This window comes from Oryzias latipes, chromosome 15, assembly GCF_053564925.1.
Source record: "Oryzias latipes strain Hd-rR chromosome 15, Olatipes_Hd-rR_3.1".
Classification (NCBI taxonomy): Eukaryota; Metazoa; Chordata; class Actinopteri; order Beloniformes; family Adrianichthyidae; genus Oryzias; species Oryzias latipes.
Window position 1 is genome coordinate 14,129,540 of NC_136251.1, and position 12,519 is coordinate 14,142,058.

A 12,519-nucleotide genomic window follows, 5' to 3' on the forward strand; every position below is an offset into this window, starting at 1 on the left:
TACTGTAACTGTTGTAAGTCTGAAGTCCTTTATGTTTTCTTTGGTCTTACTGTTAAAAAGCAGGAATCTGTAAAGGGAAACAAAGAATTTCTCTGAAGGAGCTAAAAAAAAAGAGAAAGATGACAGAAGAAAAGGGTAAAAAAGATGGAAGGGGGAATGGCATAATTTCAGCCTTGAGGAGAGGCCTCACAGGGTTTGTTTAACAAAACATGCTCCAACAGAACAGAAACTATGCAAATATCAGGCTCCAATTGTTTTACTGTTAGAAAAATGTAAACCTTTTGTCTCCAGGCCAATTGACCTCATCCTCAAGCACTGTTAAAACCAAATTTTAACACAAATCTTTGTCTAGTTTTGATTTATATTAACTTATTATAATGACACAAGACAAATGATTTATCAGCCAACATTTTACAGATATACAATGGCTTTTTAAGCGAATAAAGTGCATTAGAAAGCATTGACAGTAGCTACCACTGTCTTCTGCAAGAGCAGAGGCAATAACAATAACAAACGGGATTGCTGTTTAAATGTAATAGGGGCTCCGTCCCTGCAGCTAGGTGGAGAACGAGGGATTTCGGTTTTTATTCAATGCATTAGAGCCACGCTTTGACATTCCCTCTCGGAAATACTGAAAAAATGATCCCTGCACTGTACGCCCAGACCAGAGCTACGGTTGAGATGACGCTGAAAACAGCAGAAAGAGTGGCCCTTAGACCCCCCTTCTCCTCAAACCAGCAATAGACGAGGGGCGTCTTGGCGCTAAAAAGGCAGTGGTTCTCAAGAAAAACATGAACATATAAAAATACATCACATGTAGCTTTTTCCCAAACGTTTTGTTCACAAAGATGTTTACTTTAGATGCACTTTAAGTTTATGTATTTTATACCTGGTCATTTATTTTGAAAGCAGTGTATGTCTTAAATAACTTAAAGGAAAGTTCCTAGCTACTTGATTTTTTTTTTTCTGGGAGAATTTTATTTTTGTTTACACCACATTAGCACTAAATGGTGTCATTTATTTTTAACAAAGACACTATAATTTATTCACAGAATTAATATCTGATTTACAGCTATTTTTTTTAATAATGCGATAGCTATGGCTTTGTTTTTCAAAAGTGCCTGGCAGCTACTTGACTTATTCATTTTTTTTTTCTGTTTACAGCAATTTTGTACTAAATAATGGCTGCTGTTCATGTTCACTATTTTTTAACCAAATTTTAAAGATGTTTCCAAAGGAAAATTGTCATTGTTTGTCAAAGACAGAGTATTACTGATTTCAGCAATGTTACACCATTACACCAAATAGGACACAAGTTGTTTTATATTATTGTGTTTAAAAACTAAAAAATAAATGAGGAAATATTTTCCAAAGACAGTTTTTCAAGTTCTTCTTTCTTAAAGTTTGATATATCGGGAGTTGTTAGAGACGATATATATCGATTATCACATTATCGTCATGTCGTGATAGTATCGTCATCGTGAGCAATGTATCGCAAATTGTATCGTAAGGTACCCAGCGATTTCCAGCCCTAATTGACATTGCTTCACATTTAACACAGTTTGATCTTAAAATCATTCTTATAAAGGTTTATGTTCATTTATTTTAATAAAAACATAAACAAGAGATTTTTGCATGTGTACAAAAAAAACTAAAATATATTCCAAATGAGCTAAGGCCCTTCGTCCAATGATTCGCCCTGAGATGTTCCCACAGCGTGAACTGGACTCCACCTGTTCAGCTACTTGGATGACACCTGTCTCCGGGCTGACAGTAAAATCTAGAGCGAAGCATTCTTGCATCAACACGGTATTGAGCAGAAGTTTTGATTACCAATAAACATGTTATTTATTTATTTTTTTTTAATAATTTGAAAAAAACATTTAATGCTTTCTTTTTTAGGCCGTCTTGATGTCATATTTGTGTACATACCAATATGGTTGTAGTTCACTTTCTTAATTAAATCAACATATACTATTAATTGCTTTAAAATTAAATAAATCTATTATACTAATATTGGAAAATACCATTTGGACTGAGGATTTGGATTGGTAGGTTTATTTTACTACAACGTAAAAATGACCATATTCATCACAGTGGACAGCACGTGTGATGGCAGCAGAAAAGGATCAGTCCATGATGTGTGGAAACAGAATTTAGTAAAGACATGTGACCATACAGTGTAGGAGAATGTTCTAATAATAATAATTCTAATAAATATTTGGATGTGGAAAAACAACAGTGGGCTGAACCTTAGGAAACTAACATGCGAATGAAGTTGACATTATTTCTTGTTTGTTTGTACACATTTCATTACGTGTCTGCTTAACTCCAGAGGTAAAACAGTCATCCTGACCATTGTTAACCGGTTCTCCAAGTTAGTCCATGCCAACTTCCTTCAGCTAGTGAGCTAGCTGTGGTTGTGTCCAGACACGTCTTCCGCCTGCACAGCCTACTGGAGGAAATAGTGTTAACATTTGTGGAGTTTTTCCCACCTAGAGTGGTGTTTCCTGCTATTAAAAGAACTCTGGATCTTCCCTCAACGTTGTTGTCTAGTCCTGCATCTGGGTCATCCTGATGACCGTGACAGGTTTTTAAAAAAATAAATATGAATCAGCAGATGACACCACAAAGCTGAGGTTTTACTTAGTGTGATTGAGGATAACGATGGGTTAAAACACCGAAAAGGACTCTGCAAAGCCTACAGCACAAGTGTTTCCTTTAGAGTAAAAATCTGTTCTGTTAATTATAAACTGAAGGTCAAATTAAATTTAAATAATATTTCCTGTATACCCAAAAATTATGATTAAAGAAAGTGAAGTGTCTTTTGCAAAATAAAGATTTGGATGGATATATGCTTGTGGTAAAATGAAGCGCAGTGCACGTCCCCCGGGATCTCTGGAAGTGCAGGGTGTGTCAGGAAGTTGTGGCTGTGCTATCTTTCCTGTAGGCAGGAGGAAGGAACCACTTCACATTTGATTTGACTATCTTCAGGCCAGCATTACACATCCACTCCAGCACCTACAGCGCAGCTGCCCCTGCAGCAGGGTGGGGCTCTGTTTAGACCAGTGGCACAGCAATAAAACAACCACACGATAAACACAGCAATAAAGACTTCTACTTTTTTTTATCCCCCAAAAATGACCTGGCAAATTCCAGAGGTAAATGCTGTGCACTAAATAATCCCTTTGCATCGTTCTTCCCAACAGATAACGCTCTGTGTTAAAGGCAGACACTTACACATAAATCAATATTGGATTTCAGACAATCGAAAACAGGGCTGCTTATTCCTGGTCCTCGAGATCCACCGACCTGACTGTTTTCAAGATCTCCAAGCCCTGCTAGTTGCTGCTTAGCTCAATCAGATGTCTCCACATTCTGATAAAATAAACAAACCTGGTCCAGGTAATCAACAGCAAGCAGTGAAGGGAGGGCTGGTAAACAAAAACTATTAAACACCTGCTGATTGATACAGAAACCATGTTAAAACCTTTGTTTGAAAAGAAGAACTATATCTGTGAGATAGATTAACTGAAATTTCAACCAATGTCAATGATTATTCTATAGCTAAACTTTTTATTCCCAATACAATGACCCCTAAGAATACTGGCAGATGTTTTAGTGTAGAAGGGGATTACATGTTAACATGAATCAATAAAAGAATAAACGACAACCCTCTCTACCATTGCACAACTTAAAAAAATAAAGAAATAAAAACAAGCAGGGATTGTTGTATGTAATCACAAGGATTCATGAACACATGACAGCTGCACAAGCTGTTCCTATGTGATGCTACTTTTGTGTGCAAAACACAAGTACAATCAAGTAAATCTGCTCATAATAAAAGTGAAAATAATCAATATCAATAAAACATTAGCTGTTAAAGTGCCATAAGTGAGTCAGACTATATATTACGTGGTTCCTTAATGATGTTTTGGGTTTTTCAGGCAAAATAAGCAACTATGCAACAAGATATTTCTATCTGTGCTTAGCTGCAGTGAGCTTCTGTCCTTTTTAAAGAAGTGCAACCCAAACATTGAGAAAGGTCTTTAGAGGTAATGGAGTTCATTAACTTTAGAACCACGGGAAGCTGCTGTGCAGTAAGATACACAAAGTAATTCTTCCCCTCACCATCAAACCCTTAGAAAGTGTTGACACACCATTAAGAGCCTCACAACGCAGAAACAAGCAGCTCTGTTACAGAAACATCATGCATTTTTGCAGATAAATGACACCACAGGGTGCAGAGTGTGATTCTTTCATTCCATTGCTGTGACCTTATCTAGTTAGAAGTTGTGGATAAAAACTTAAAGACTTCTCTGTTAGTTTGATCCAAAATGCATCAGTACTTAGTGAACAAATCTTTTTTCTGTTACATAAAAGATCATTTTTCGAATAACTTCATCTGAATTGTCAGTATAATGCTCAAACTGCAACAGTCTTACAGTTTCAGCCCTCACAAGTCGAGAAATGTGATTTTTAGCTTGGACACACACATCATAGTCTAGGCTTTAGATGTGTTTGATGACAAATCTAGATAATTGCTTTTATACCCAATCTAAACTCTATTAAATAATCCCGTTATCAGATTGGGACATCCCTCTGAAAAAGCAAGAATAAACTGGCTAGCCCCAGTAATCCTCTGATTACACAGACATTTTACAACTTTTTTTTTTCTAATTCCTGCTTCTTTTTGTTTTTATTTTGGGCTGTTTCTTTCATAATACACTTTTGTTATTGACTTCTTATACTTTGAGTTGTTTTCTGGTTCTGGTCCAAAATTAATGTTGGGTTAAAACAACCAAGGGGACCTGGTTTTGGTAAGTTTGGTCCCCATCAAAATACAGATGAGCTTTTACACTTGTCAAAAAAGTCAACAATCTGGAACCCTGGTGCCAATCAAACCTGCCAGTGTGAATGTGCCCAAATTCTGCATTCAAGCTCCTGCATGAAGGCAAAAGAAGGGGGGAGGGGAGCTGAGTTTTGGCAACTTTAATGTACCCTGAGGGTTGTGACTGATAAAAGGTTAAGAGCCCCCCTGAATCACAAGAGTTCCCCATGTTGGTCAATAAACACATCAGTAGCTGTCCACCGTCACCTTCTGCTTAATCATTATGGGAAAATAAGAGCCTTTTGATGTCATCTGCTGGTCACTTCTATGGATCACAGCATTCTAATTACTAGTCAATTTGGCCTTATTAAAATTATCTGGACTAAATTGGATCTTAACAATAACAATCAATAAAGCTATAATGTTCCTAACCTTTGCATAGAACTTTGAGAAAACCTAAGTTGTGAACTACCACTTATAAAATAAACTGAGATTACAACAAACAGAGTTTCTGTAGAGGGGCAGGAATTCATCAGAATTTCACCTCTGAGTTGTGGGCAGTACTGTTGGTGCGGAGTAAGCATGACTCCACTTCCCATCATCCATTTGCTTACACTCTCTCCTGCTAGCTTACAGTCCCTCTCAACCTCAAGGTAACATTACCGGTGCAACAAAAATGGCAAGCAATATTGGAGCTATCCAGTCGTACAGTTTTGAGCCAGATGCCAGCTTGGGTTAGAAAAATGAATTTATAAATTTCTTCCATCATGAGAAAAAAAAAACCTCAAGAATATGTTTGAAACACCAAAAACACAATTTTCATTAAAGTGGGTCTTTAAAAAGAAAAGCCTACATTGACATTTACTTGGTCTGTATGCATGGAATTATAAAGTTTTACCTCTGAATAGAAGTTTCAACCTAAATCTGTTGAGGGTAATTTTGTTTGTTTTTTAATTAATAAGGATGTCCAGTAGGCCTTTTTTTACAGAAAGTGTGCAAATAACACATGAAGAACCTCAAAAGTTAGAGGCTTTCGGGGTTAGCAGTGAGTAGAAAATACTTTAGCTCATAAGAGCAGATTTTTTTCTTAAAAATAAAAAGATGTGTTTTTTTTTTTTTTACCACAAACCAAGTGGACAACAGAATCACTTTCTGAAATATTTCTGTTACACTGATGTCACTATGGGTTCTTATGGGTAAATATTTTACAAGGGTGCGTGGGATGTGCACGAGTGTCCAAACAACCAGTATTTTCCCTTTCTTCATTACAGAATGAAACATTTAATGCCCTGAGCTTTTTTTTTTTTTTAATGTGTCTGAAACTGAAGGAACTGAAACCAGCCTGACCTCGGAGGACTGTTTCCAATCTGCACAGATGGAAAATCTCTGCTGTTGCAATGATGTTCCATAATGATGGAGAAAAAAGGAGAAACACTTTTACTCACTAGTTTAGTAATAACCCCATAACAGTGACTGCAGTATGCGATGTGCACCCAACTCCAAAAATCTAGTTTCCTGCAGCTCACGTCTAGCAGTACATAAACCTGTATTTCTAGACTACATACATTCAAATATAATACTGATTAATAACAATACTTCTGTGATAATAAATGTTTGCACACTCTTCTGAAATCCACAAAGATCAAAAAGCAGCGCTCTGATTACAAAAACAGTGTGTTTCTGTGGCCTCTGCACTGAGGCCAGCTAGCCTGCGCTCTGGTTAGAGATGTGCATTTTTCTCATTCCATTCTCCGACACGTTAACATCTGTCCCAGGTCGGAGCTGCGTGGAGCCGTTCAAGTCACGCCTACAGCAAGCTGCAGGAGAATCCGTGCCTGCAGGCTGTATCTCTGCTTTACAAGCCTTGGCGTCTCCCTCACTGCAGGAGGGAGCAGCAGCCAAAAGTGTGCTTTTATCTTTCATCATCTGTATGTGGAAAAAAAACAAGCAGCACCCTTCTTCTGCCTCTTTGTAAAGACTTATTTATCACGCTAGTGCATCTCCTAAGAAATTGTGGGATTTTGTAAGCATATAATAAGAGTAAGTTAAAGGTAAACACACCAGTTCCTTTTTGAATAAAAAGTAGTGTTTTTCTCTGTTTTTGACATGTCAACCATTATTGTACAATGGGGAAAGACCCCACCATATCTTTGCAAGTTATTCAGCATATTTTGTTTGACAGGAACAGGCTTATCGGCAGTTTGTTTTAGAACATTTTCAAAAAGTGAAAGGACTCAAAAAGGTCTGCTAACAGGAAATCCTGCATCATGCAACAGTGGTGCATAAGAAGATGTATAGTAAATTTTTCAAGCCAGCCCGAGCCCCTCCCAACACACCAACATGCCCGCACACCAAAGAGAAAGAGTGCATGCGTGTGAATTATGGCACCAGGACTGAGCTCAGCATTCCAGCAGTTTAGACTTTCCAGGGAGCTTCACTGACAGCAAACTCACCATTTCTTCGTGCATTCGACCATCAGTTCTTGATAAGAAGCCACAAACTGGAACTTGGAGGCGTGCTTCCCCACACGCTGCAGTCTTTTCCACACTGAAGCCATGGTTGTCTGGAAAGGCTTCCCTGGATCTCCTCCTTGGGCTTCCTTTGCACAAAATCTCACCTATGCTCACACGTATCTGAGCTTCCCACACAGACACATAGTTCCACTCGAAGCAGGAAAACAAAAGATTGGGATTGCAGATCCAGGGAGGGGAGAGGGCTGAGATTTTTACAAACTGCCAGATGAATCCACGTAAGAAGAGGAATCTCTGCAGCAGCCCACGTCTGGTTTAATGGCGCCCATGCTGCTGGGAGGAGAGATAATCCGTGATTTTGTGGTGCATGAGGAATAATCCATTGGGTTTAAATATCACAAATCCATGTGGTGATCTTCCTGCAGGAGAGATCAGAAGGACACGGTCACTGATGCACAAAGTACAAACACCAAGCCCTCCCACCCACTTCGATGCGTTTGAAAACAGCCCGGCTGTCCCTGCTGTGCTTTCTCCCATGCTTCAGCTGCATCTGCAGACCCAACACTTTCTTCATGTTTGGGGGGAGAGTCCAGCACCTCTGCAACCAGAAAGGGATATGCGCTCGCGCGGCGACCCAACTCGTCGAAAATTATACAGATCGATTAAGTGGCACAGAATCAATGACATCATCCTACAGGGAGTCAAGTTCCCCGTTCAAGTCAACGACCGTGCGACCGTGAAATCAGACGTTTGCCCAAACCCAAATTAGTTGATGGAATCTTTTTTATTGGATCCAGGGAATAGTCCGAGCCGCTGCGGTCCGCTAACCGGGACGCTCCGAAGCTAACGAGTGAAAACACCCACCTCACTGCAACCTTCGTCCCATTTCCAGGGAGGTCTCCTTCACGGCGATGAGGGCAAACTGTCCGGCCGGCCCTAGCAGCTGAGCAACGGAAGAAACCTCACTGTCCGAGCAGCGACACGAGCCGCGCGGCTAGCTGGCCCCGCTAGCTCCGACAGCTAGCTCTGGCATCAGGAGCGAGCGGAAACTGATGCTTAGCGGTTGAGTAATTCCCTCAGCCGGGAAGCTCCGTGTTTCCAGACCGAGACACTAGCTGCATTTTACTGCAGTCCTCTTTAACCATATTTATTAGGAAAAAACTTTAAGAGGGTGACCGACTGTTATCTTTTGTCAGTTAGTAGTAGTTTAATCGACCTGGTTCTTCTTAAGAGTTTGTCAAGTTACCAATCTTTCAAAGTAATTTTCCATTTGTGGTTAACAAAATAAAAAGAGCTTAATTTAAAATTAATAATAGCATACTTACTACTTATCTATCAAGTGGCGTTCCAGCCACCCCTTATTTTTTACTGTATAAAGTGACAAACTACCACAAGTCCAAAGTCTTCCTATATAGGGAACAGTCTTTGCTTTTATTTTGAAGGCACAACATACTTTCCGTGCATTCTCAATGTGACGTGAGCCAACCTGACAAAGCTTCCCTGATTGGTCTGCAGGCGGGAAGGCTGACTCCCGCGTGCAGCATCGTGATGGTCTCATTGCTCAGTCTTATGGGTTTATTTAAATGTTTGTTTTTTGTTTGTTTTTAATAAAGAAATTACATGTATGTAATAGTTTCCTTCAATATTTTTTTCTTTAATAGTTTTTGGGGTGTCATTTAATTTCTTAAACCCTGCCAAATTTCAATGCTCCATGTTTTTCAAGAATTTGTTTCAATGTTCTTAAACTTTTAAGCCATTTTTTGGAGAAAGTACTCTTTACATATGAAGAGATTGTAAGTAGTACGAAGCGTAATGACAGCTTTGCAGTAAACACAATATTGGTAGTAGGAAAAAAATAGCTTAAGACTGGAAAAAACTGCAAAGAAATAGCTTAAGTGGATCATTATTTTATCCAATTTTAATTAATTTATTTCATTTCAAACAAATTAAATTGAAAAATGTTTATATTACTTCAATATTAAAAAGCATGTAGGACAGGCATGTCCAAAGTCTGGCCTGTGTTTAAACTTCCACCAGCCCGCAGGCTACTGTCATAAAATCAGTGTGACCCCCAGCACTTTCTAAGAACTACAATGTTCCTGATTGTGATTGGATAAATTATGTTATACTCTTGTTGTAAACCTGTGGCTACATGACCTCCAGAGCTTTAGGGGCCAAATAAGAGGAACAGATGTATGTTTCTGTGAAAAATGGTTTGCGGTTACAAATAATATAACGTTTTGTGTTATTTTCTTGTTCACATGATTTAAATTCAAAAGTTTAGTGTGAATTTAATCGTGAATGATATGTAACGTTTCAAATGAACCCAGATTTAACGTTGATGAACGTTTCTTTTTTGCCCAGACATACTTTTTCTTTCTTTAAATTCACAGTAATTTTGGTCAAATATATTTCGATGTCTTTCTGTTTCATGTGAAGAAAAGAAAAGAAATAGAGTTTTCATGAAACAATTCATTTGCATTCAACATTATTATACAGATTAAACAGAATGCAGGACAGATGGTTGGCCCTCACACACTTTCCCCTCACAAAATCTGTCCGTCTTTGCTGAAAGTCTGGACACCCCTAGTGTAAGAGAAATGGATACATTTGATGAGTTCTACTTTTACAAAAAACAAACTTAGAAGACCATATTGTTGTTGGTAGCTCAAAAGCTAGGCCAGCGTATGATTGTGAGTCATGTAATTATGTTTACATGACTCACTTTTCTTACTACTTTAGTTCCAGTTTTAAACTGCAGAAATATCTAGAAAACCATGTAAACAAGGACCCAAATAAATGATCACCTTAGAACCCACTGGCTAATTAGCATCCATTTGGCTAAAAGACATTTAGCCATCATCCTAAGAAAAGCTTTTCTCAATCAGGCGATCAGAGCACAAAGTTCAGACACTTCAAATGAGCTGTTTGTCTTCACCTGGGTTTGACCTAGTAAAGATATGAATTCCACTCCATTCCTGGGATTTTTTTCTCGCATGTTAAGAAGTAATCAAACACCCATCATCAATTGGAAATCAATGCATTATTCTGCCTCCACACACCCCCTTTTAACCAAAGGGTTGTTAATGCAGAGTCTGAGGGGCAGTAGTGAGAAGACAGAAACATAATAAGAAGCAGATTTATTTAATCTATAAAAGATAGCGGGGAAGCAGCAGGAAATTGATATTTGATCCTGTTAGTTGTGGCTTGGGGCATGAAGCAGCATGAGAGCCTTTTTGTTCTTCCTTTAGAGCAGGCTGGAAAAACATTGTCAACAATAAAAAAAAAAATCAAATGTTTTAACAATTCAACAAGTTGAAAGTGGTGTTGTTTCATTTAGACATGTACTAAGAGCACTGAAAAACCCACTGCAATGAAACTTGTGTTTTTGGTGTTTTTTTTTACTATGTTCTTGTGGAATTTTTCTCATGATGGAGGAAATTTATAAATAAATTTAGGCTTCAAAATGCCTTTATGAGTATTTCTTTATTAAAATCATTGTGAATCAGGAGCAGATGAAAAAATGACATGTTCTCCTTACATGAATTGTATCAAAACCTGCTCTTTTTGTGAAGGTCAACATGGTTTGAAAAATCAATACATTTCACTGTATTCCAAATCCACTTTATTCTGTCATCATTTTGCAACAGTTTGAGCTCTGAGGTTAGAGTTGATCTGACAGCAGGGGAGCCATGGATCCCGCTGATTTTGCAGCTCTGCGTTTACTTTTGAGTCTGACAGATTACAGGGAACCTCCCTCTGTGTGTCAAGGAATGCTTTGATGTGACAAATGACCCGGTGCTAAATGATGCTTTGTGTGTCTGCCGACGTACCAGCGGAGGCCTCGTTTCATGAATAACATTGAGGGGGCGAAAGAGCTGCTGCCATGGGCCGTCGGTGAGAAAGAATGAGAGGAGCAGACAGACAGAGTGCAAAAAGCAACCAGTCTCTTGTTATCTTTTTGAAAACATAATCTTGTTTTTAGTTTGATTGTATTTCACCCCCTTTATTGTTGAAGAAACAAACATAGAAGTTCCTCCAATATCTTTTATTCATACCTGCCATACCTGCGATAGACTGGAAAACTGTCCAGGGTGTACCCCACCTATGCCTATCAGTAGCTCGGTTGGTTCCAGGAACCCCATGATCCTAAAAATGCGGGCTTGGAAAATGAATGGATGTTTGGATAACCTATCAAATATAATTGCTTTTTCTGTCCGAATCAAAACTTTGTGAGTTTGAGCACAGTCAGTTGATACTGATGGTTCTCTGTGGTTTTATACCCAGCCTACTGTACTTCTGACTGTTTCCCCATCAACCATGCACCAGTCCCTCCTTCACTCTGTGTGGAAAGCCAAAACCCAACAACAGCAGAGTCTGCTGTTTTATGTCAAACCACTTGAAGAGACCTGTTGACAAAGCAGAGTCCTTCAGATAGGAGCCAAGTGAGTCTGAGCCACTTCACCTGAGAGCAGATAACCCAAAGCGACTGTTTGCTCAATGCTGGGAAGAGAGACGAGGCTGTAGCAGTTAACCCTCGGTCATGTGAAACTGGGTTCTAAAGGGTCTAAAATTCAAAATGATTACTTGGGGCAAAGCTTGTTGAGAGACTCCAGAGTGCAGCAGTACGTTGAATAAAAAATAGGAGTTTGATTTTGGTTTTACACCAGACAGTGTGGTTGCAAGGACTTTGTTCTTTGGATTTGCAGGAGCACACACCCTGTGCAGGGGTGAGGATGGGTGGAGTCCCTTAGTCACCTTGCAGGAACCCACAAAGACTACACTGTTAGTCTTCCTTTGTCATTAAAAGAAAACCCACTAAAACTGAAATACATTTAAATTGACAGTTCAAATTTACCAAAAGTCAACAAATAAAAATCAGTTAGAGATTTTTAAAGTTTTGGTTTTATCTCCTTGACTTGTATATGTAAGATTAGCCACATACTCAGACATAGGACTGCTCATTCGAGGAAAACCTTTTTCCTGAATTAGCGTCTGACCTTTATCAGTCACAGGAAGTCTCAGTCTTTTCGATGCATGACGGAATTTAAGGGTGGATGGATACAGTTCTGATGTATGTGTGATTTGTTTAGAGATTTAAAAATGCATTATTTTTATATCTCTACTGTCTCTCACTTTTGGAATCCTGTATTGACTTGGCCTGCAGATCAAAAGGAGAACAACTGCAAGATTTAACTAAATCTGAAGCAGTGTTTG

The 12,519-nt window shown here is 38.7% G+C and overlaps 1 protein-coding gene across 10 annotated transcripts in view; it reads right to left on the reverse strand.

Moving 5' to 3' along the window:
• Positions 1 to 8,748, reverse strand: part of ehbp1 (EH domain binding protein 1) — a 147,268-nt gene extending 138,520 nt beyond the window's left edge. For 8 of the 10 annotated variants that reach the window (XM_078931790.1, XM_023963401.2, XM_078931788.1 and 5 more), the window contains exons 1-2: positions 8,167 to 8,562; positions 7,285 to 7,721 (exon numbers count right to left, since the gene is read on the reverse strand). In XM_078931790.1, coding sequence (XP_078787916.1) covers positions 7,285 to 7,388 — 104 coding nt within the window. In that variant the 5' untranslated portion in view covers positions 7,389 to 7,721; positions 8,167 to 8,562. Of the gene's footprint in view, positions 1 to 7,284; positions 7,722 to 8,166; positions 8,563 to 8,627 lie in introns of those variants that run through there. The other 2 variants (XM_078931791.1, XM_078931786.1) reach the window with 1 other exon arrangement.
• Between the last annotated feature and the right edge of the window lie 3,771 nt (positions 8,749 to 12,519).